This window comes from Myxine glutinosa, chromosome 10, assembly GCF_964187855.1.
Source record: "Myxine glutinosa chromosome 10, kmMyxGlut1.1, whole genome shotgun sequence".
Lineage (NCBI taxonomy): Eukaryota > Metazoa > Chordata > Myxini > Myxiniformes > Myxinidae > Myxine > Myxine glutinosa.
The window spans coordinates 106,884,903-106,911,539 of record NC_136270.1 but is presented as its reverse complement, the minus strand read 5'-3'; the positions used below and the strand labels follow the sequence as shown (position 1 = coordinate 106,911,539).

At 39.5% G+C, this 26,637-nt stretch overlaps 1 protein-coding gene across 1 annotated transcript in view; it reads right to left on the bottom strand.

Annotated features, from left to right (window-relative positions):
• Positions 1-26,637, bottom strand: part of LOC137433879 (cartilage acidic protein 1) — a 354,284-nt gene that overhangs the window by 33,042 nt on the left and 294,605 nt on the right. The window contains exons 8-10 of the mRNA XM_068126319.2: positions 13,129-13,265; positions 9,722-9,804; positions 2,134-2,234 (exon numbers count right to left, since the gene is read on the bottom strand). Of these exons, the coding sequence (XP_067982420.2) occupies positions 2,134-2,234; positions 9,722-9,804; positions 13,129-13,265 (321 nt within the window). The remainder of the gene's footprint in view (positions 1-2,133; positions 2,235-9,721; positions 9,805-13,128; positions 13,266-26,637) is intronic.

Here is a 26,637-nt window from a genome sequence, read left to right as displayed (position 1 = left end):
AAATTTACAATTTTAGAAACTTGGCCTACCTTGACCTCAAAAATAGTTGGTGATTGAATTCAGTTAGCTAATATGAAAATCCTATTCAAATTTCAAGTCAATCGGATGAAAATTGAGGATTTTAGAAATCTGGCCTATGTTGACCTTTTGGCCCATGTTGATCTCAAAAATAGTTTGGGGTTGATTTCAGTGACTAGATATGCAAATCGTCTTCAAATTTTAAGTTAATCTGATGAAAATTGAAAATTTCAGAAATTTGGCCTATTTCAGGTTTCAGGGTTGATTTCAGTGACTAGATATGCAAATCGTCTTCAAATTTTAAGTTAATCTGATGAAAATTGAAAATTTCAGAAATTTGGCCTATGTTGACCTCAAAAAGAGTTAGTGGTTGGTTTCAGTAAGCTGATATGCAAATTCTATTCAGATTTCAAGTCAATCAGATGAAAATTGAGGATTTTAGAAATACAAAAAAGTGGTTAACCTTTGGCCTATGTTGACCTTTTGGCCTATGTTGATCTCAAAAATAGTTGGTGGTTGAATTCAGTTTGCTGATATGAAAATCCCATTCATATTCCAAGTCAATCCGATGAAAATTGAGGATTTTAGAAATTTGAAATGGTTGTTGACCTTTGGCCTATGTTGACCTTTTGGCCTATGTTGATCTGCAAAATAGTTGGTGGTTGAATTCAGTTCGCTGTTATGTAAATCCCATTCAAATTTCAAGTTAATCAGATGAAAATTGAGGATTTTTGGGATTTGAAAAAGGTGGTTGACCTTGTGACCTATGTTGATCTCAAAAATAGTTGGTGGTTGAATTCAGTCAACTGATATGAAAATCCTATTCAAATTTCAAGTCAATCGGATGAAAATTGAGGATTTTAGAATTTTGAAGAAAAGTGGTTTGACCTTTGGCCTATGTTGACCTTGTTATCTATGTTGACCTCAAAAATAGTTGGTGATTGAATTCAGTTCGCCGATATGAAAATCCTATTCAAATTTCAAGTCAATTGGATGAAAATTGAGATTTTAGAAGTTTGAAAAAAGGGGTTGACCTTTGGCCTATGTTGACCTTTTGACCACAAAAATAAATAAGATTCTGTTGGACTACCAACTCTACCATTTGGTGAAGTTTCGTGAAGATCGGTTTAAAGTTGTGACTTGTAGGCAAGTATAAGTGAGCGAACAGACAAACACACAAACACACAAACCAGAGTGATCAACAAACATGCAAAAAATGTTGTTGTTTTTTTGCCAAGTAACAAACAAACACACAAACACACAAACCGGAGTGATCAACATACTTGTCAAAAAAAATTCTTTTTGTCAAGTAACAGAGTCAGACAGACACGGGTGAAAACATAACCTCCATCCACCTTTGGTGGCGAGGTAATAAAGCCATGTACCAAGTTTCAGTTCAATATGTTAAAGGTTAAGGGGGAAAAGTCTGGAAAACTGATCCATATCTAACATGTAAAGGGCATAACTCCATGAAAAATTGGCGAAAAATGACCCGGAACTTAAACTTGTGTAACTTATAATAAAGCCATGTTCCAAGTTTCAGTTGAATATATTAAGGGGTATGGGAAAAAGTCTGGAAAACCATAGGTGTGATGGACAGACAGATGGAGAGAAAACCTGCCGTCTCCTCTCGTGAAACGAGTAGGGGATTAATAATAATAATCAATATAAATTAGGGAAAGTAATATGTTGATATGATACATTTTACGAGTTAAATACTTCAATGGCTTCTTCCTTCGTCATCAAAAGTTTTCTTGTGAACAAAGGTTCTTCATTTTGGATTCAAATTAGATTTTTGAAAGCTTATTATGCTCGTTTTGCATTATTATATGCTTTATAATCTTATTTATGTGTTAGTCCTACTCTTGGGGACCGTAAATAGCTTTAGGGACATGATAGATGAGGCACCAATGCATGTCCACACGATGCATTAATTCCTGATTGTCACATGAAGGACAGCGGAGATATGTGTTGCAATCTCGATGAAAGAAAACTTACATTGGCAGACAAAAAAAAATTGGGAACAGCAAGCAATGGTATGCCTTTCATCGTCATCAATAATGTTATCTTCCAGGCCTCAAATTCACGTCGAACATGGAATGCTGAGAGGCTGACCTGCGTGGCTGTGAAAAGGCTTAATGGCTGAGCTGCAGATTCCCCATGGGACAGTAGGAGCTCCAGCATTCCATCTCCATCCAGGTCAGTGATGACCCCCCCTGGATACAGGCCGGTGGGAAGACACTCAACAGCAATAAAATCGAGGCTCTGGATGCACTGTGCAATCGGCAAAAAACTGCATCAACTGAGCTGAGGGATTTTGATGAAAAAAGGGAGGTTAAAAAAAACTATATCAGTAAAATAGATGCTTACAGCAACGTGCACAGGACCGATATACTTCTAAGCAAGCCGAGATTTCTTACGTCATCTTTGTAATACACCTGATGGAATCGGATTTCAAGAGGCAAATGAACTGCACTTTAAGCCGCAGAGCTTGTGCGATTATAGATGATCACAAAAAATTGAGTTAATCAAAGATTGAGAATCTTATTCTCAAAATTTCAAAAAAATCAAATTCTCAAAAAATTGAGAATCAGCCATCTACTGCATGGGCCCTTGATTACGTAATGCCGCATCCAGTTGATCAAAAAATGCTAGGAAGACGGAGAGAGAGAGGAAGAGCCCCCTTTCCCACAAGAAGAGATGGAGAAAAACCCCAAAATTGAAAAGGAATGGATCTATACAGGCCATTACCACGGACTATCATCCATATCATCTATACGCGGAGTGCGTAATGATCGCGAATTTGGAAACGTTTAAATCAATTTTGCAGACAAAAGACTACTGTAAGCCAAGCGAAAAGGCAACTTGTAAGCTTGGCAGTCCTGTGAGAAAATGGAAGCCACAGCATGTATCATGTACTGTTTTACTTACACTGTTGAGCAAAAGTCTTAAACGTGTTCACGAGTTGCAATACATGGATGTTATGAGCCTTAATTTTACTCTAAGCCTCCACTGGTGTTTCTATTATTATAAAAACGTTGAGTGTTATTAATACTTTTTAGTTTTGATGAGAATAAATCAAGGTTGTCATTTAACAATCTTTAATTCACATTGACCAGAATCTTCAAAAATCAATGCATGAGCATTTAATGTTTAGTGTTGTAGAAGCAAATCCATCACATTTACCAATCAAATCTAATTGAAGACTCATGGTCAGGTTTTCCTCATCATTAAAATCAGGTGTTGCTTTCTGCACATCCCTGGAGCTAAAAATCTACTTTCCATTCTGCAGAATACAGATCAAAACAAAATTGCTAAAATTGCAGTAGAAGATCACCATAAAATTGTTTCTGCATTAAGAAGGAAAAACGTTTAGTGAAACATCTCGCAACACTAAATATTCAAGGTGTGTTCTCCGAAGAACAATCAACAATTACAGAGAAACATCATCTGCAATTGACAAACCCGGGACTGGGAGACCCAAAAAGCTGTCTAAACAAGGATGAGCAATATTTGAGGATAATATCCTTAAGGAATGGAAAGAAGAAGAGCGTCGAATTGACAACAGTACTGGCAGAAGGCTCATGTGTCGTTGTCCATCCATCAACAGTACGAAGGTCACTTTTGAAATCAGGATTTAAAGGATGTGTTGCTGTAAGAATCTCCACACTCTCCACGCTCTCCACGCTATCAAAGTTAAGTAATTGTTCCCGTTTGTATTTTTGTCAAAACTGTATTTTTATTTCACGGTGTGTGTACCTACGGTCTCTAGGAAGATCTCGGTGTAAATCGTGCATACCTGTATAAAAATCGTCGGTTATTTTGTGCCACGTTTTTGAGGCCTGGTATTTTAAGTTTCCTGCCTTGGGGCTTTGTTTTCTCTCAGGGGTCGTTTGTGGTCCATTTACTTTCGTTCTCTCAGTTTTTCCCAGTAGTTTCACCCCATACTTCCTTGTTTAAAATCTCAACTCAAAAACAAACAAACCCTTCTTTGTTCTTGTTCGTTCGTTAGTTCTTCGACCACGTGTTTCACCCCCATTTCCCCAGATAGTTTTCACGGTTTAGTTTTAAAATGTTTAAACTTTCCCCTGAAGTGCTGTATTCTGTCATGCATTATAACACATTTTTCTTCTTCTTTAAAAGGTTGCTTTGGACTTGCTCACCAAATCCCTTAAATCTCGACTTCTTTCTTTCCTGGAAGTTCTAGCAAAGTCCATATGTTTTATACCTTTCCCACCCCCCCCCCCCCCCCCCTTCCCATGCCTCCTCCCCCCAAGCCCTCTCCCTCCCACAGATCTTCCGTTGTCCCTATTCTCTGCTGTTGTACTTATGTGCTTCCCTCTCTCGCTCCATCTTGTCTCCCGCTACCTTTATTGTATGTTTTGCGTGTCGGTTTTTTTTTTTTTTAGTGATTGATGATAGATAGCTCTTGCATGAGCGTCGATCTTGTATACAAAAAAAGAAAAAAAAAGAAAAAAAGAAAACCGCTGCCTAGTCTAAAACATGCACAACAACAAACATTAGGATATGGAACAATGGTCAAATGTGGTTTGGAAAGATGAGTCAAAGTTTTAGTTATTTGGATAGAATTGAAGACAGTATGTGAGGCAATGAAAAACTGAAACTTGTAAGCATTCTTACTTGAAGCGAACAATATTAAGCATGGAGGAAGTTCACTTCAAGTTTGGAAGTGGATATCATCAATTGGTATTGAAAAATTGCTGATAGTGATGGTATATTGATGACAGCAACGAACAAACAAATTTTAATGAACCAGCATATAAAGTGGTGCAAGACTCATTGAGGCTCATTGAGACTCATAAAGTGGTGCCAGTGGTGCAAGACTCATTGGTCGAAGCTTCATCTTCCGGCAGGATAACGATCCAAAACACTCATCTGGAATAATGAAAACTTATTTGCAAAAGAAAGAGGATTCTGAAATCCTTCAATGCATGGAATGGCTCCCTCAAAGCCCAGGTCTCAATATAATTGAAGCTGTATGGGACTATTTGGATTCCATGAAAAGGTAAAAAAAAAGAATTCCATCAACTTACATAATCTTCGAAACGTCTGGGAAGAAGTGTGCAACACCATTGAACAAGAATTTATAACAATTATTTGAAAGTGTCCCGAGAATCATTTTAACGGTTTTGAAAGAAAAGGGTGGACATGCTCGCTATTCGTTTATAGCAAGGTACGGTTGTGTATAAATTTGGTTATATGAATAAGATTTTCTTTTTCATAAATGTGTATTTGCATTGAACAAAATGTTTTAATTTTCTAATGCATCAGAGTAGAAAATTGAAAAATATCCAACACTTTTGCACAGCATTGCACATGTGAATATAAATGTCGTTTTATTTCATTGTTTCAGTGAGGAATTATTCCTACCTCACCGCTAATTTCATTTTAAATATAGTCCGTTCTTGTTCGCTGCGTTTAACAATTAACTTCAAAACTGTAACATTTCAAGTTTGTATTCTTAGCAAGGTATTTAATGAGAAAGGGCATAGTTTGAATTATTTGAATGTGGGGAAGTGGTTGCACTAATTCAGCCTTGCCCCATCCCACAACCCAATTATAAAATAGTGGATCCACCCATGTGGTGTCAGTCAAAAAGCTTACAACTTTGCTTGTAATACAGTCAGAAAAACTAGATCCAAGAACATTGCCTCAACATGGTGAGGGAGGAAGGTGAGGTGGTTTAGTAGAGAATGTGGTTGGATTGAAATGTGTATTTTGATCAATGGGGCATAGATCATAGATATCATAGATATGGATCATAGATAATAAACGAACCAAGCGGTATGATGGAGTATTCAAACTATGCCAGTTTTGATACAACTGTCATGCATACAGTAGCTTTACACTTTTAATATTACTTTGCTAAGACGAAAAAATAAACTCATACTTAGCCAACGAGACATATTGTTGAGAACCTAAGGAGTTGTTTCTGCTCTGTCTACGTTGGACAAAGTTAACTTCATCATCGCTGGGTATGCGAGTGAGACTTCCTCTTGATTTATTGGTCAGAGGGGTAAAGTTTCTTTGGTAAATGTTGCTTTCAACAGCTTTCGGCTTTTAGAAAAATAAGTCCATATTATGGAAGACAATAATTGTCTGAATAATGGAAGCTGGAGAAAGTTTTCTTTTTTTAACATGTCTACAAAGTCAAGGCTCAGGGAGGAGTAAAACAATAGCAGAGAAGGGTAGGGCCAAGCCCATCGGGCAGAGCCGTCTAGAACAGTGTTTGTCCGTCTGTATTTTTGTATGTATGTATGTATGAATGTATGTATGTCCCCTTAAACGTATACCAATCAGAGCTGAGAATCTGGTCACATGACAGGGTGATGTGATTACGTCTGATGTCATTACGGCGGTGCAGCTGCTGACTCTCCAAACTCTGCCATTTTGATTTATATGCCGTTAATGCCAAACATATCGTCGAACCTGTCATATAGCACAATCGCCATGCTCTACCTTTACATTTTTCATTCAGTGTGAAACACAAACAAACCGATTGTTAAAATGACCATCAAATATCGAAAGCATCGGCGTTACGTCTCTTCCAACAATATGGTACGTATAGGCCTTAGGCGTTATGACTTTATGGGCTACAGTTATGACTTAGGCCTTAGGCACCTTCCACTTCGGACAAATTAAATCCAGGTTTCTTAATACAGTGGTATCGTTTCAGGAGTATCGTTTTCGTAGTAATAATAATATTAAAGTAAATATAACCATAACACTTTAATCCCAATGTCGTGAATGGAAAGTTGATGGATTGAAGTGGTGTAAAAGCTGAAGTGAGGAATTCACCTCGGTTTAAAAAAAAATAATATAATTTTCGTAAGAATAACATAACATTATTATTATAGTAAATCTAATCGTAACACTAATCCCTTTGTAGTGAATGCAACGTTACTAGAGGTTAAATATATATCTTATATATATTAAAGTAGCGGAAGTTTTGTGTCCGGCCCTCATGCTACGTCATTACATATATGATGTCATTATGGCATAAACACCCACACACTTCGAGAGCAGCAGGAAAGGTCATTCCTCTTTGGGGTAAATAGATTACAGTCTCTCTATGATCGGGTCTCAAGAACATTGGGTGTGTTCATTTACCAAGTTTCTTGTGGAGAGATCGCCCAGTGGTGTAAGCATTCGAGCAAGCACTCCATTCAAAACCGTTAAGGAACGGCTGGCTTGGCAAGCGCTAGCTAGCTGCTTGATGAATGAGCACACCTCCAACCCTTGTGGGGTATATAGATTACAGTAGATCTTCGCTCAGTTCTATAAGTAAAACTTATCTCATGGATGTGGAGATTCCTCCAAATTTCTTTGTTTAATGTTATAAGCAGCATTAGCGACTGTTTGAAAAGCTAATAATGTGTGTTTGTTGTTTATAATATTTTACAAGCCCGGCTACGCCGCTGTTAGACTTTTGGTCTTGTTTATCATGCAGAATAAAACATACATACAGAATAGGGCAGAATAGACAGAATAAAACAAGCAGAAAAATCAATGGACATACATACATGACCTACAATAAAAGGGGCAGTAGGAGAATAAAAAAAAGGATATGTAATGGAAATGGGAGTCACTGTGATATGGAGGTGAGCCACAACCTTGAAGCAGTAAAGGAGGGATGTGATTGTACAGACAGAGGAGGGCCATTCCATGGGTGGGAAAAAGAGAGGGTGAACATATGCAAATCATTGCACATCAGGATCAAAGTTGCTTTTTCTCGTATATTCAATTCTTTAACTGGTGTTACGTAGCCCGTCTTGGGTTATCCATATTTTTGTGAATTGTGGGTGGTATTTTGAAGTTAGGTCTTGGTCCTGTAGTGGACTCAAAAAGGCTAGAACAAGACATCCGGTCATTGCGTACCTCAACATGAATATGAAAATTGATTAGTGATGATAAAAATGTATTAGGAAACCTGATCAAGAAAGACCGTTCACATGTGTGGTGACAATACTTAAAAAAACATTTCTAATGAAATTCCCATTAGATGTCTGTGAGATCTCACAATAACTAATTGGGGTGTTTTCTGAGAGCAGGAATATGGTATTGGCATAAATGATTAATTAATACCTCTCTGTCACACTTTACACTTTATTTCCTAATGATTTTATGTGATGAGGGCAGTGCCTGCATAAATGTTGAATAATCGACTTGCAGTGATAGTTTATGCCAGGATTATTAAATAACCTTATTGCACACAAATTGTTGGAGCTATAATAAATAGGTCACCGGGGACCCATATGGTATCAGTGATTGCAGGTGGACATTAAAGATCAGGTGCAGTGTCTTTCGACGAAGAGAAGATGAGTTTGCGCCGGTCAAATTTCGAATGTATAATTGTCCGAACCAGTCTTGTACCAGAGAAGATGTGTCCATTTGCCCATAGAGGGGAGATAAGGCCCCACTGTGCCCCAATGTGTATTTTGGTACACTCCAACATTTTTTAGCCGTGTCGCAGACGCTGGTCATAGAGTGCCCTCTGCTGTTGTTGTTGTTGTTGTTCTTCTTGTTCTTCTTGTTCTTCTTGTTCTTGCAGAGAAGACAAAACCTCAAAGCTCCACCCATTCTGGGAACCATAGCTCCACCCATTGTGGAAGAGGCTTCATATAAACAAATATCCACCATTTTATTAACTCGCATAGCTTTGAGGCCTGTTTTGTAGGCCCGTGGTGTCTTCCTCTCTCACACAGTTTTATTTCAAATCAAATTCGATATATCATTTCATTTTTCACAGTCGCTAACATAGTTTTAGACTCGGTTGAAAAAAAACGGGAAGAAAATCCGATGAAAGTTGCCCTTTATAGAACGAAATGAATTCTCAAAGGCCTGTAACTTCAAGTCCATTGAGATATATATATTTTAAATCGCGGCATGGTCAGTCATACACCGCCCGAAATAACAGACATGGAAAATTCCGAGATATATATATTTTGTTTAAATCGCGGCATGGTCAGTCATACACCGCCCAAAATAACAGACGGGAAAATGCCGAGATATATTAAAAATTCGTCCATTTGATGACAATCGTCACGATGAAATATTTAATTTATACGTCGTCACAATAATGTGGAGAGAGAAGCATAGATTCGTTCACGTGTCGCCACACATGGGAAATTGCCGAGATATATTTTTTTTAAATCGCGGCATGGTCAGTCATACACCGCCTGAAATAACAGACGGGAAAATGCCGATATATTAAAAATTCGTCGCCACACACGGGAAATTGCCGAGATATATTTTCACTTTGCACAAAAATAACATTAAGTAATCGAATCAATAGGAATGTCCTGTGCCTATAACATCGACGTTATAGGCACAGCTGCATCTAGGCATTGTGTAACATCGACGCGGCTTTTGTTTTAATTAAAACTTTTTGTACTTGTTATGTTACAATTGCCTTTATTGCCTTTTTTGCAATTTTTATTTTATTTTTTGAATTTATTTTTAAATTTAAAAATTTACATATTTTAAATTTTTTTACTTTTATTTTAATTAATTAATTAATTAAAATTGTATAATTTTTTTATTTAAAATTTAAATTTAAATAAAATGGCATTTTAAAATTGCCTTTATGATGTTTAAAGTCATGGCACAGATCAGATCATATTGAGGGTAAAATTCATTGCTGAGCTGAACTTCGACATTATTTCAGTCAGACACAACTCACCAGTGCCTGTGCCTTCAGGTTCTTCGGCGTCCCCGGCATTCAGCTTTTCAATATGCATATGCCCACCAGCTTTGTGAGTCACTCTAAAAAACAAACACTTAATGTTGAGGAATTATCAGTGATCACAGAAATCTTTACTTCCCAAAGATATCGTGTGTTTATATCGGAATACTGGCACCAAGTGCATAAGATGCATTGGGGAAACTGGGTTGCGTAAGGACATCCTCTTAATTACCTATCCTCGTCCAGTGATATAAAATGGCAATGTGATGGGACAGAACATCATTGAGGAATAGAATAAGTGCTCGAGGTGGATGTCCCAATACATCCTGTGCCTCAAAGCATCCCTGCAGTGTCCCCATACATAGGTTTGTTTATAGCGATTGTATAACCAGTTCAACTGAATATTTCTGACAACGTGCGAACTAAGCAATAAACTTCCATGTGTTTGTTTGAGAAATGGAGTTTCATTTCTCCATTTTTAAATTGATGAAATTGACGAAATGGAGATTTTTCATGCCAACGTCCAAAAGGAAGATGGCACAGCGAGCTTGAGTTCCTCATTTGAAGGATCGTACGCCCCAAGATGTATCACCCACAAACTGGCACTTCACTGGGGTTTTTTTTAGTTAAACTGAAAACCATTTGGGGATTTATTCCACTCTAGGTATATCAATTACGAGTAAAATACCAACTGAGGTATACTGATGGATGTCCTCTTTTATAGATGTCCTTTTGTTTTCCAGCGGGCACTGCAGCCTGAGCATCAACAAGAAGAGTGATTTTGAAGCCAGTGGGTCAGCCATCACCATCACCAGCACAGTGACTCTTCAGGATACATATCAGGGATGTCTGATGTTAGTTTGATTAGTTTGATCGATTAGTTAGCTTGATACAAAAGTGAAACTGGCAGCCATAAAACATGCCTCCCACTACTGGTTGCAACATTGCTGGAGCTTAAGTGGCAGGAGAGTTGTTGATTGTGATTTAAATATAAAGCACTCTTCGCCTAAATGAAGACATCACGGCAGCACATGGATTGGATTTGAACTCGAATCCATTTCTCTGTTGAGGATATAGTTGGGTTATGGTGATCATACACCTCACAGGTAAAAGTTATATCCCAAAATGCAGGCTCACTGTTCACCTCCACTCAATTCATCCTCTTTTCTCTCACCTGTGGAACCAACTTCCCCAATTTATTCTGTTCCATTCTTCCCTCCAGGGCTTCAGGATGGCCTTTCTCCACTACCTTAGGTCCACACTAATGATGTCTTCTACCCCAAAAACCCCATTCCCAAGCATTCCCATTTTCCCCTCGTCCTCACCCATTTTTGTTTGTTAGTTGTCAGTTGGTTTATTCTTTTCCTGTTTCGTCCCCACCTACCCCTTCCTCTTCTTGCTGTGTTTCATTCAGCTTGTGTGCAGCTTGTTTACCCCCATGTGTCTTTCCCTCTCCTTAATCTCACTCTCACTTCCACACTGGTGGTGGTGTTTCTCTCTTTCCATTATGTTACATTCCATTCTTCTCTAGTTCTTCAATAAGCCTCAATCATGTACGCAAAAAAGAAGGTTTATCTATCACTAAAATTCGCAAAAAAATAAAAAAATTCATAATGCTATTGATGTTGGTGGATTAAATATGCAGATTAAAATCACAATGGGAGGAGAAGTCTTCAAGAAAAAATATATAAGAAAAATTCAAGAAGATCCCTTCAAGAAAAAAAAAAACGAAAAAATGTAAAACTAGAAGGACCACTCGGTAGAGCGCGTACCTCCATCACGCGCTGAACCAAAATCGAATCGGCTTGCTCTTGTCACCTAACAAACTCATCCACTAAGTTTGGTCATAACTCGTTCACAACTTTTTGAAAAACCATACTACATATCGTTTTGGCCCAATCTCAATGGTGAAGAATCACTTAAAAATTGCAAAAAATTCCGTCTTCAGATCTTCACCAAAATAGAATCAATTCGGCCTTGTCACACACCCAACCTGTCCACCAAATTTCATCCGAATCCGTCAACAACTTTTTGAGATATCCTGCACACAAACATACATACAGACAGAGGTGAAAACCTTTGGTGGCGGAGGTAAGTAGAACGCCACTCAGTAGAGCGCATCCCCCCGCCGTGGGTTTAGTTGGAATAATACGTTTTGTTTAACATCCCCTCTCCCCAAAACAATAAATGAAAAAGAAAGTAAGCCATAACTGTCAGAGAATTTATTTTGATATATCTCGGAATTGGAGGAGAAAAGCATCACTTAAGAATAAGAATAAAAGCTTTAATGCAGTAAAACAGAAAAAATCTTTCCCAAATTTTTTTCCTGGATCCGGAATAATATCCTGAGCTTCACCAAAAACTAATCAATTCTTCCTTATCCCAAGGGCAATCATCCCACCAGCTTTCATCCAAATCCGTTCAGAACTTTTCCAGATATCTTGTTCACAAACACACAAACACACACACACACAGACGGACACGATCGAATGCGTTACTCCCTGGCGGGGGTAATAAACCTGAAAATCGCAGAACCAGAACCAGAATTATTTATTTGGTCTGGGAAGCCCATGCGAGGTTTCTCCTTCTTCAGCCTCTCACAACCCTGGGTGAATATGCGATCTTTTAAAAAAAAGTTGGAATTTTGCCAAATCTGTTTTATTCGTTTGTTAATATACCTCAGCCATTGACAAATCTGGAACTAAGTTTTTATAAGTTCATCAAATACTGACACTGCGAATGACATGCGCTGAGCTAAATGTTGATATCTCTTCTGAGGGGGGCAAACAAAAAACAAAAAAAACAAAACAGTTTTAAAGCATTATACGTATCAACCAATACATTTTATGAACCGGGGAAACCTAATACACACTTTGGTGGTTTTAAAATGACAGAATATGTCTTTATTAGAAAAAAAAATGAACATTGAGGATGACGCTGCTAAAAAATACACCACTCTAACGCATAACCACGAGTTTAAACTACATTTACAACAAATACGAAAACTATTTTCATATCACAATGTTAAATATAGAATATATAGAAGATAATGTTGAAAAAAAAATGAGCCCTATCTTCCAATGGTAAAAAAAATCCTTCAAAAAATTCCTGGATCGGGAATAATATCCTGAGCTTCACCAAAAACTAATCAATTCTTCCTTATCCCAAGGGCAATCATCCCACCAACTTTCATCCAAATCCGTTCAGAACTTTTCCAGATATCTTGTTCACAAACACACGAACACACACACACACGGACACGAGTGACTGCATTACTCCCTCGCGGGAGTAATGAAAGCAAATTTGCAAAGTACAATCATACAAAGTGAAATAAATAATGTTCCTGAATAATAATGATCAAATCACTAATAGGATGTCTGCTACACATTTGTAAAGCATAATACCTGAAGACGCGATTTGAAGATCTTCCTTTGTACGCCATATTGTTGAAGAAAATCTCCAAACTCTGGTCGTTGTCAAAATCTGCAGCAATGAGAGTGCGAGCGGGGGAGGGCAACGCAAACTCTGCGTTGGCAATATTCTGAAACAAAAAAGGGATAGGTTAGTGCTGCACTTTACGTACCTGGAGGGTTCCTAGAAAAGGTGATTGGAAGACATTTTTCATGTTGGGGAGTAAAGAAACAGTGGTGTAATCCAATTAGATATGTAAAGTTCGATACATAACGTTAATGCTTCTGAAAGATTTGGAGTAACTCGTTATTTGTTATCACACACACCCATGGATGTAGTTATTCATTTCTCACCAATGAGCTCACATGACCATGATTAGCCAATCGGTAGGAGATCCTATCGACACTTGTTCTCGCTATTTCTCTCCATCGCTTGCTAGACATCTGTTGGTTGGTTATGTAAAGTTAACAATTGATTTCTCCAAGTTACCATGGCAGCCTATTTTGAGCATTCTTTAATCCTACATTTGTGCACTGGTGCTTCTTCAGCATGCCAAGGATTCACGGAGCGAGGGAATTCCTATTTTTCTTGCGGAGTGAATTGCGACACCGATGTCCAGGAACTTTCACCAGCACCATCTGGGACCGGTATTCACTGACACCAGCATGGCAGCACCACATTGGATCATTATTAATCAATACCAACGGCAACTTGGAACCCTGGTCATCAACTCCAACGACATTCAGTATTTGGACTCCTTCAAGATAAGCTTTCACTTAGGCAGGCGATACTGTTGCCAAACCATCGAAGTGACCTTTTGCACAAAAGGCAAAAAACTAGTGTGAGTAAATGTTTGTACTGGTTACGTACTAACCACAACTTCACCTATATAATTGGTGACCCATTGCACATTCCATCATGTTGATTGATAGTCCATTTGTCAGGCCTTCCATCACAATTGTTACCCTGAAACTACTTTCATTTTGCCCTGAAACCCCTACCATCTGGTTTGCTCAAGTTGAGGCCTGTTTCGAACCTAAGGAATCATGGCACAGGGTACAAAATTAATGTATGTTGTGGCTTATATTCAACTGGAGATAGCCCAATAATTGTGGGTCCTTCTCACCGAACCACCCATGGAACAGACTTACGACTCCCTTAAGACAGAGCTCGTCCGCCGCACATCCTCTTCAAAGCAAAGGCGCTATCATCAATTTTTTATTTCAGAGAAGCTGGGTTACTGTAATCCTTCTCAACTTCTCTGAAGGCTGCAATAACTGTTGTGTGAGAATAATCTGTCGAGGATATTATACTCCAGCAGCTGTTTTTCCAACTTCTCAGTGCATCCTGGTTTCGAACAATGATTTGGTTAATGTCGAGAAACTCGCCAACATAGCTGACGAGATCATCAAAGTCGCTACCCAGACACATCCTCCATCGGTGCAGTCGCATACCAGTCAGGTGATGCCATGTCCACCCCAGCTATGTCTGACATGCAACAACTGCAAACCCAAGTGGACCTGTTAACCGACAAGGTGCAGGCCCTTACATGTCATCTTAAATAGGGGCATGGTCGAAACTGGAGCCAAAGCAACAACCAAGGGTGTCGATAATAATCTCGAAGTCCTGGTGCACAGCAACATGCTAGAGGAGTGTTGGTATAATTGGCAGTTTGGGAGGAACTCCCACAAGTGTGTTCAGCCCTGCAGTTTTTGCAACTCATCTCTTTTCACAGTCAAGTAACGCCACACGTATTGCCTCGCAGTGACGAGTCAGCAAGGCAACCAACAACCAAATTGCTTATTTTTCATCAGATATACGAACACAGGGACCTGATTTTTAGTTGACACTGGAGCTGAGGTCAGTATTTTAACCCCAGCTGTTATGGCCAAATGCACCTTACTGCATTTACTCTCAAAGCTGTCAACCAGTGTTCCATTTCCTCGCACGGTGAGCAATCGATAACCTTCGACCTTGACCTGGCACTTCTCTATTGGTGCATTTTCTTAATAGCCAAGCTATCCACTCCTATTATCGGAGCTGATTTCCTGAGACGCTTTGGTTTACTGGTGGTTGTAAAAAATCTAAGGCTCATTGACTCGACCACTCATCTGTGTGTCAAGGGCATCACTTTACACATGTCATCTGCCAGCTCAATGTTTGTCATGATTGTCATTTCCCATTTTTATGTCATCCTTCGACAGTATACTAAGCGATAACGACCCACCTCCAATGACATGGCAGTCAAACACTCAACTACTCATCGCATTGACATGCATGGACCTCTAGTCACATCTTGACAATATTGACTCACTCCCGTTTGTTATGCTGCGTTTGACCACATGCTTGAACTTGATATCATTCGACGTTCAAGAATCAACTGGTACTCGTCCTTACATCTTGTCCAGATGAAAATTTCTGTTGACTGGAGGCCCTATGGTGATAACTGAACACTGGACCAGAAAACAGAACCAAACACTTACCTCATACCACACCTACAGCATTTTACTTCTTGGATACAGGGAAAGCAGGTTTTCTCCAAGCTCAACTTAATCAGAGCCTATCACCAGATTTCTGCAGAGCCACCTGATATACTTAAGGTAGCCATTACAACTCCTTTTAGCTTATTCGAGTTTGTACGCATGCCTTTTGAGCTACTCAATGCTGCACAAACATTTCAGTGTTTCATGGATGAGGTCTTCTGGGATTTCCTTTTTGTCTATGCCTACGCTGATGATTTGATGATAGCCACTGAGACGCCTGAGGAGGTAATGTTTGATTGACAGCATTTACATCTCTTGTTCCTTCACTTATCGAAGTGTCAGTGCCCAAGTAACAGTTCGAGGTACCACCTAGTCAACGTAAAGGGCATCCGTCCAGCAGGTGGAAGGAACCTGGGAACCATCTCTTCCTTTGCATCATTATTAATCAATATGAGCAACAGTTTAGATACTGGATCATCAACACTATGACTATTTGGAGTCCTTCAAGTCAGCTTTGACTTTAACAGGTAATACTACTGCCAAACCATTTGAGTGATCTTTTGCACGAAGGATGGCGCCCTAAGGAAGATTACCTTGTTCTGACAAGATATTCCAGGCCTCGTCATGTTCCACATTCGTGCGAGTGAATATTTCTTCTGGTTACGCTTACCACCACTGAACTGAACCACAACTTCACCCATAATTGGTGACCCCATTAGTCACATTCCATCATGTCAAATGATAGTTCTTTCATCTTGCCCCCCATCGCAGCTGTTAACCTGAAGCTACCTCCCTTTTGGCCTAGCAATTCTACCATTTGGTTCACTCAAGTTGAGGTCTAGTTTCTAACCCAAGGCAGCACTGTGCAGGAATTTGCGTATGCTGTAGCTTCTCTTCAGGTGGAAATAGCCTAATAGATGAGGGTCTGGCTCGTCTATCTGGCGTGGGACATCCACTTCCGGTTCCTCCGGCGAGGAAGCGTCCTTCGAGCTCTCCACGTCATCAAAGTTAAGTATTTTCCCATTCGTATCTGTCAAATTTCCACTGGGTTCCAGGCTGAATTAACATCAGGGGCAATATATATTGGACCTTAGAACTTGTTTATTATCCCCACGCTTTTTGGGAAAAAAAAATGGAGGGATATTGTAACCTGCTCTGTCCGTCCTTCCATCCGTCTGTATGCCCATCATATTAACTCCTCCTAAACGGTTGTGCAGAAATGCACCAAACTTGGGAGTTATGATCGCCACATGGCAAGAAAGGTGCAAGACCGGTATCATTTTTTCCCTTTTTAACCCCACCTCCTGGGCACATTTTTAAAATGCAATTCCAGGCACATTTTAAAACATTTTTAAATGAAACTTTGTATATGCAATCAACATTGCTGGAAGCATGAAATACGTAACGATTTTTTGGATTTTATCCCCAAGTTCATGTCCTAGTGGAACTTTTTGCCATCTTTTTGCCATGGCGTGCCATTGACTTCACCCTTGTATAACATTATAATCAGGAGTTCCCTGACAATGTACTTCAATGCAGGAAGATGCCACTAAGCCCATCAAGTCCGTGCAATTATAGTTGCCAACATATGGTTGTTTGTTCTTCTTTCACAGCCGAAACATAGCAACATGTACCATTTTTAAAGTATATAGTATGACTCAGCCAGGGTTCAAACAGCCGACTTCGCAGACTCAGACACTCTAGTCATTATGCAACTTAGTGTTCTGTATTGTTGGAGTACCTAACCCTGACTGAGTCATACCATACCAATAGTATACCATACCATACTATTTGCAGCATTAAATAGTTTAGTATGTCATGAACAAGATAGTGCTGGAAATGTGATTCAAAAGTTTCTCATAGCACATAAGGACAATACGCTGTATAAATTGGTCAAGTAGTGTTTTCCTTTATCCCTAAATTTACTTGTGTATCCTTTTTTTAAATCTTAGTTTATTCAACTAAGGCTCCAACCAGGAACGAGTGACCGATACAGCCGAGATATGACTTCAAAAACACGTAAATGTTTCCTCCCAAACCACTTAGACAGCCCTCTCATCCTCAAGTACAGTATCTGGTGGCAAACTCGCAGACGTTTTATCAGCATTTGTCAAAGTTCCAAGAGAGAAAAGTGGGGGAAAGACTTACTAGCTACACTGCACAACAAGGCCAGAACTCAATTATATTTGTATTTGAGATGGAGGTACGGACCTGAATGGAAGCCATACTCCATCTTGGATCATTTCCCACTTAACCCAGTAAGTGGATTGTGTCTGGTGACAGCATTATGGTTGCCATTTTTATTTTTGGCTTATAATTTCATTAAACGCTTTTTTAATAATGCTGATGAACTAATATGATAATCGTTACCCGAACACAGTTTGTTCCCATATCACTGCTTTATGCAATATACATACAAAAAGAAAAAGGTTTTTTTTCACATGAGGAGTAATCTTACTATAATTCACCAAATGTCCGTCCGTATGTCTGTCTGTCCGTCCGTCCGTCCGTTCGAAGGTACTGCAAAAACGGCTGAAACGATCGCAACGATATTTTGGGTGGGTAATCCTGGGATCTCCTGGAGTAAAATAGGGTACATTGTTTTTCCAATTTCAGCTTTGGCCTCCAGCATTTTCAGGTTTGGACTCCCACATAACGTTATTTTCCCAGGTGCCGCACAAATGGCTGCACCGATCACTGCACAGCTGCACCGATCGGACTCCAACAACCGAATCGAATCGAATCAGATCGAATCGGATATGCTAACAGATCGCTGTCTCCATCGATCTTGCCAAGATCGTTACGGAATGAGGTAACACCTATCGGCTCAAAATCCTTTTAACTGTTGACTTGGTAGTTTTTACAATGAAGGAAACACGTATCGGGAGTACATACGACATAGCGATTGTGAATGTCACAGCTTTGAGGCGTCTTTCGCTTTGCATCGCAGTGACGGCGAGCACCAACATGGCAGCTGTAAGATTAAAATCTGGCTTCAAGCCCCCTCACCACCAAAAGCCTTCAACCAGACTTATTAACACGCTCCTCCCCCTTCATTCCCGTTCTTCAAAGCAAAGCGGTAAAAATTGTTGGATCACCATTATATATTACGAGCAACGGTACCCGCCCTAAGGGCGGGGCTTCAATTGGGAGGCGCAATTTATATAAACATCCGTTAAATATCACATGCAAATCATCAAAATCTAAACAGTATTTTTAGAATTTCATTTTTAAAAAAACCACATCATTGTTCATATCGGTAAATATTATTCCATCGCGTTTCAAATCGTGATATCAACTGTACGCTTTTCTTTAGGAAAGAAAATGGAATGATTTTGTACCTCTTCTTCAGCTTAGAACTTCAGGATAGACGGCATTGCTGATAAAAGTTCCTTTTCTCTCTTTGAAGTTCTTGGCAAACATTTTTATATTGTCACTGCTGCCAACGCGACGCCATGGCATTATTCATTACATTCATTCATTACATTCATTCATTTAATGATCATTAAACATTATTCTTACGCTCATTAAACATTCATTACTCCCGCCAGGGAGTAATGCATTCGATCGTGTCCGTCCGTGTGTGTGTGTGTGTGTGTGTGTGTGTGTGTGCGTGTGCGTATGTGTGTTCGTATGTTCGTGTGTTTGTGAAGAAGATATCTGGAAAAGTTCTGAACGGATTTGGATGAAAGTTGGTGGGATGATTGCCCTTGGGATAAGGAAGAATTGAATAGTTTTTGGTGTAGCTCAGGATATTCTTCCAGATCCAGGAATTTTTTGAAGGATTTTTTTACCATTGGAAGATACGGCTCCAACTTGACCCACGGCGGGAGTATGCGCTCTACTGAGTGGCGTTCTAGTTAAACATTAAACGTTCATTAAACAATTACGAAAATAAAAACGAAAAACATTACGAAATTACATTCACACCGTCACATCACACACTACCGTGAACACAAACATCGTCACAACATCGTCACAATGAAAACATCGTCACAAACATTACGTTACGTCATTCAAATCGTGAACACATGGAATATTGGAGAGCCCATTGCCCAAACGATTTGTCTACAAATACTGTTTAGATTTTGATGATTTGCGTGTGATATGATTTGACGGATGTTTATATAAATCGTTTAAAATAAAAAAAGCCTTCAATTTCTGATATTTTGCCTTTTCATTTGGGCCTCCCAATTGAAGCCCCGCCCATAGGGCGGGTACCGTTGCCAGTAATAAGTAATGAAAATTTAAAACTGAATGCTGAACATGTCTTTTGAAGAGTAGTGTTCACAGAGAATGTTTATGTAACTAGAGAAGTTTATCATAATTGATGAATCTTTTGCAGTTGAGATTATTCTGTCTGGGAACAGGTTCAGTATATACAGTGCCTTCAGAAAGTATTCATAGTCCTTGATTTTTTTCACATTTTGTTGTGTTACAGCCTGAATTTAAATGGATTAAATTAAGATTTATTTTGTCACTGATCGAGACATAATACCCCATAATGTTAAAGTGGATTTTTAAAATTCCTTTTACAAAATAATAAAGAAATGAAATACAGAAATATCTAATTTACATAAGTATTCAACCCCCTGAGTCAATACTTCATAACAGCGCCTTTGGCAGCAATTACAGCATCGAGTCTTATTGGGTATGTCTGTATCAGCTTTGCAGGCCTGGATTTGGGGAGTTTCTCCCATTCTTCATTGCAGATTTGCTCAAGCTCTGTCAAGATGGATTATGAGCGTCCGTGAACATAAATCTTCAAGTCTTTCTTGGGATTCAAGTCTTTAAGATTCCCAATGGGATTCAAGTCTGGGCTTTGGCTGGTCCACTCAGGAACGTTCACATTCTTGTTCTGAAGCTATTCCAGTGTTGTTTTGTGGGCTGTATGCTTGGGGTCATTGTCCTGTTGGAACATAAATCTCCACGGTCTAAGGTCTTTTGCACTGTGAAGCAGGTTCTCCTCAAGAATTTGTCTGTATTTGGCTCCCTTCATTGTTCCCTCTATTCTTACAAGTCTCCCAGTCCCTGCTGCTGAAAAGCATCCCCATAGCATGATGCTTTCACCACCATGCTTCATGGAAGGGATGGTGTTAGATGAGCGATGAGCTGTGCTCGGTGTCTGCCAGACTAGCAATTTGCATTCAGACAAAACATTTCAATTTTCGTCTCATCAGACCACATAATCTTTTGCCTCATGTTCTCAGTCTTTCACATGCCCTTTTGTAAACACAGGACGTGTTGTCAAGTCATGTGCCTTTTTTTCAGGAGTGGCTTACATCAGGCCATTCTCCCATAAAGCCTATATTTGTGAAGTGCTGCAGAGACTGTTGTCCTTCTGGCAGGTTCTCCCATCTCAGCCAAGGAACTCTGTAGTTCTGACAGAGTGGTCATTGGGTTATTGGTCACATTCTTGACCAAGGTCCTTCTTGCCTGGTTTCTCAGTTTGATTGGATGGCCAGCTCTAGGAAGTGACTGGGTAGTGCCAAAGCCAAATGCCTTCCATTTCCTAATTATGGAGCTCACTGTGCTCATGGGATATTTTCAACATTTTAGAAATTGTTTTGCACCCTTCCCCAGATCCATGCCTCCTCACAATTCCATCTCAGAGTTCTATGGAAAGTTCCTTGGGCTTCATGGTAGAGTTTCTGCTCTGACATGCACTGTCAACTTTGGAACCTTGTATAGAAAGGTTGGTTTATTTTCTAAATCATGTCCAATCAATTGAATTGGCCACAGGTAGACTCCAATCAAGTGGTAGAGGCATCTGAAGGATATTCAAAGGAAATTGGATGCACCTGAGCTCAATTTGGAGTGTCATAGCAAAGGGGTTGAATACTTATTAACTCAAGACATTTCAGCTTTTCATTTTTAATTATTTAGTAAGAAATTCTAAAAAAAAGCAAGACTGAAAGTCTAACAGTGACATAGCTGGGCTTCTTTGATACTTTAGTTGAAGAGGATAGTATGGGAGGATAGTATGGAAGAGGATAGTATATATATTTATATGTGGGAGCGTACGCTGTATCAGTACGTCGCTGCGTCCTTCGACAACTCCTCAGCACCATCCCGACAGACATCACTGTGTGCGTTACGGAATGAGGTGTTTTATGGCGGCTGGAGTGCAAATCTTGCCAACAACCTCTTTGAGAGAGAACCCAGTGAGTTGGTACTCATTTTTCCGACCACAGAAGAATGACAGGCTCAGTCAACCTCATCTGGTGTTAATTCAACAGCTGACCGGGATTCGTAACTCTGGACCTTAGGATCCCAAGCCCTTCACCCTAACCGTTAAGCCAACATCAGGCTTAGAGGGGATGGAGGCAGTCATGAGAAATGCTTCAATGTTTCTGGAGCCCTTAATCAAAGTTTTAATTATATATGATCTGGGGGCATGCACCCCCCCCCCCCCCCCCATCATACAGTTGTGGCCAAAAATATTTGCACCCTTGCACGTTTTTCAAATAACTCGCAATTTTCTCTAAAAATAAGTTGAAATTGACATAAGTATTTGGTCTCTACAATTCTTTATTTCACTGTTAACATTACAGAACCTTTGTTTTTGATTCAGAACTTAATATATCCTTTTAAATCAGAAAATAAAAAGAATGGCATTGACAAAATTATTGACACCCTAGACTTAATACTGGGTAGCACAACCTTTGGACAAAATAACTGCAGTCAAGCGCTTCCTCTAACCATGAATGAGCTTCCTACACCTCTCTACTGGCAGTTTGGCCCACTCTGTTGAATTGGTGCGATGGTGCGAGTTGAAACTGTCGTACCTTGTGTCTGAAGGTCAGCTTGAATCTGTTTGGCAGGTGATCAAGGTGCTTTCTCCACAATTCGAACAATCCGTTGCTGCAATCTTCCATCAAGTTTTCTCTTGCGGCCACGTTTAGGGAGATAGGCTACAGTGCCATGGGCCTTACACTTCCTGATAGAATTGCGTACAGTGGACACAGGAACATCAAAGTCTCTTGAGATGGACTAGTAGCCTTGAGATTGTCCATGTTTGGCCACAATCTCATGTCTGACCTTCTCAGACAATTCTCTCGTTTTCTTTCTTTTCTCCATGCTCATTGTGGCAGTGGTACACACAGTGACACAAAACAGCAGAACGACTCATTTTCTCTATTCAAACTGGTTGAATGAGTGATTTTTATATTGCAGGCACCTGCAACTCACCACAGGTGAGTTCAATTCCAAAGTAAAGTAGAATCACCTGCTTGAAATCTCATTATTTCTAACAACTTCTAAAAGGTGCCAATAATATTGTCCGGGCCATTTTAGGATTTCTGTGTGGAATAAGTTAAGGTTTCGGAAAAAAAAATTCAGCTTTTTTTTTTGTTCCACTACAAACCAAATAAATACATTTGGGGATATCAAAAGATTTTTTAGTTTCAACAATTTTCTGGAAGAAATGGTGCATTATTTGAAAAAAGTGCAAGGGTGCCAATATTTTTGGCCACAACTGTATATCATGACCTTGTCATAATTTCAGTTCCCCCCAATCATCAAGTGTGATAATTTGCCCCAACCAGGTATATGACGTAATATATGAACGTTACATAAAGGGTGTTGAAAGAAACATAACTGGCAAAGCTAAATGGCATTAGATTCTACCTTTCAGAAGCGTAATTGTCGGCTATAAAACTCACCCAATATGAAGGATAAATATGTGAGGGACATACATATATACGGAGAGACAAACTCTGTAAACACAGGAACCAAACATCTACGCCATAAAAAAATCATTTTACTATAATTCACCAAATGTCCGTCCGTCTGTTCGAAGGTACCGCAAAAACGGCTCAACCGATCGCAACGATATTTTGGGTGGGTATTCCTGGGACCCCTGGGAGTAAAATAGGCTATATTGTTTTTCCAAGTTTTCCAATTTTCCAGTTTTTCCAAACACGATGGAATAATATTTACCGATATGAACAGTGATGTGGCTTTTGTTGAAATTATACAAATACTGTTTATTCTACGTACCAGGAGAGAGTAGATCGACTCCTGACGAACTCTTCCTATATAAACGTGTGGCTCCGAAGTAACATGGCAGCGTGTGCAAAGCGACTGAGAAACAGGTGTAGCGGCCGCTTCCGTGTTACAGATTCGGCGTGCACTCTTCCCACATAAACGTGCGACTGAGAAAGACGTGTAGCGGCCGCTTCCGTTTTGCAGAATTCAATCTTTTTTCAAAATGGGCGCCATGTACTGTTTAGATTTTGATGATTTGCATGTGATATGATTCAACGGATGTTTATATGAATCGTTTAAAATAAAAAAGCCTTCAATTTCTGATATTTTGCCTTTTCATTTGGGTTTCCAATTGAAGCCCCGCCCATCGGGCGGGTACCGTTGCTAGTTTGTTTAATCACAAATATGACCAGTTCTAAAAGCCTCTCTGCGAAGTTGAAGAAGAGGAAGAAGCGCTAATGTATGGTTTATTCTACAGCAGTTTGAACGGAAACATTTATTACTCTACGACAGTAGAAACCCTTTAGAAGGACACGGAACAGCTTACAAAATTATATATACAGTCGGGTATATTTTGCAAAGCAATATAAAAATATATAAAACTACACAGAAAACCCACAAACAACAACAACCACAGTCAGGATAACAATCGAGTGTTGTAAAATATCCTTATTTTCATGTATTTTACTTCATGTGTTTGACATGTTTGTTTGTGTTTCACACTGAATGAAAGACATAAAGGTTGAGCATGCAGATTGCGATACATGACAAGTTCAACGATATGTCCGGCCTGAACGGCATAGTAATCAAAATGGCGGTGTGTGGAGTCAGGCGTCGTTCCACCGTAATGACATCACATCAACCCTGCCCTGTGACCAGATCCTCAGCTCTGATTGGTGTACGTTTGAGGGGACATACATACATACATACATACATACGGATAGACAAACTGTCTGGACGGCTTTGCCCTATGGGCTCCACCGTAAAAATTCCACTTTGATATTATGTGCTATTATGTGTAGTTCAGTGATAAAAATCTCAATCTCAATTTAACCATTACTTTGCTGTAAGCTTCTTTATTAGTAGTTGGTTGATGTAGAAAAGGAAAGTAAAATATGATTTTATCGAAATTGATGCACACACCACCGGTGATGTTTCCATTTAAGGGCTGCTCGGGGTTTATGGCTTGAGAATTAATCGTTCACGATAAGCAGACTCGATCTTTATACATGACTCATTAACTGGAGCTGCTCGATGCTCCCATAAAATGCTAAATATTATTTTCTCTTTTATCTCAGCAATGAAAAGCTAAAAAAACATGAACATTATTTATTTTCTAAAATTGATTGGCCTAAATATATTTATGAAACCTCCATTACCATTCCCTTCCACGAATATATTAGTAAAGGCAAATTAAAAACGTGCAAGGTAATCTATTAGGGAAATGGATGGTACATGCAATTAATTAGTGGTCTACACAAAGGCTCCGGTCTGACGTTTTTCATGGACGAGATTTTCTTTTGCAGGCCTTGCTTTTTACCATTGTGTCCCTGCGGCGAAGCTGGTGGCCAGTGTTGAATCTACGGTGACCGGGCTGCCGGTGGAGGAGAAAATTGCGGTTCTCATCAGGATTGCACAGGTCATTGGAGTCCTATTTGAAGACCTATGTGGTCAAAACGTCGGGCGTGAGCCTTTGCCTGCGTGGCAAATTCAATGGTGGGATGTACTGTGTGTTGCATTGTAAGTGCAAGGTAATATACAAGTTATAAACAAACAATGGACCTCTATTATGCAATCACCTGTAGTATGTGGCCACTTCTGTTTGGTGAATGTGATGCGCGGTTCCCTTGGATATATTCAATGTTTGTAGATTGAATCCTATAATAACAGATATATATATATAAATATATATTTTTGTATACAAGATCGAGGCTCGTGTAAGAGCTAACATTAATCACACAAAAAAAATCAAACAGAAACATAAAACATAAAACAAGGGGAGCGGTAGACAAGATGGGGAGAGAGGGGGAAGCACACAAACACAGCATTTGAGAGCAGGGACATTGAGAGATATGTGAGAGGGAGAGGGCTTGGGGGGAGGAGGCGTGGGAAGTGGAGGGGGTGGGGGGGGGGGGGGTGGGAAAAGTATAAAACACATGGACACTGCAAGGACTTCCAGGAAAGAAGTTGGTATTTCAAAAAAAAGTGGATCTGGGGTGAATCAGCAGGGGTAGAAAAGATCAAGGTTTTGGATGGGGCAAGATAAGAGATGGTGGTGAACAGCTGTTTTAAAGACCTGGAGGGAGGAGTGGGATTGAAGAGAGTGAGGGAGTTTGTTCCAGAGGCGGGAGAAAAGAGGAATAAAAGAGGAATAAGCTCAACATCCTTCCTTGTAACACGATTTGAAAACTAGGCAGACACTTTTTGTCACATGATTGTTGCTCTGTTCCTTTTGAAATTTAAAAAAAGATTAAAATGAGAAAATTTAATCAATTGTTTGATCGCAAAATGAGTTGTGCCTACCGGTTTTGCACGGGCCACAAAACAAAATGGGGGAGGAGGGCAATAATGCAAATGATCAAGGAGGAGGGAAACAGAAGAGGAGGGGAGATGAGCGGGGTGCGGAGAGTGAGGGTTATTGTTTTGTGTAATAGCGGAAGAAGAGATCACATTGTCAATTACTATTCTTGAGGAGTGTTCCCACTGTTGCCCTGATCAGTGGTGCGATAAATTAGTTTGGCGATCATACGTGACTCGACTTTTCATAGCACAGACTTCCCTGAAGGTGTTGCGAGGTTGTTAAAACTATTCCTACTGGATTGTAAAAAAGAAAAAGAATACCTGGTTTGATTCTTTTATTTTATTGTGACTTGTTATTGAAACTGTTGCAGCAAACGCGTTTTTATGAAGTACCGCGTTATTAAAGTTGGGAATGTATCAGACTCAACAATCACATTTTTCTGCTTCATTAAGTACCTGCAACCATTGATAAATCAACAGGTTTGAAGTGCACAATGTGCAGATACATTC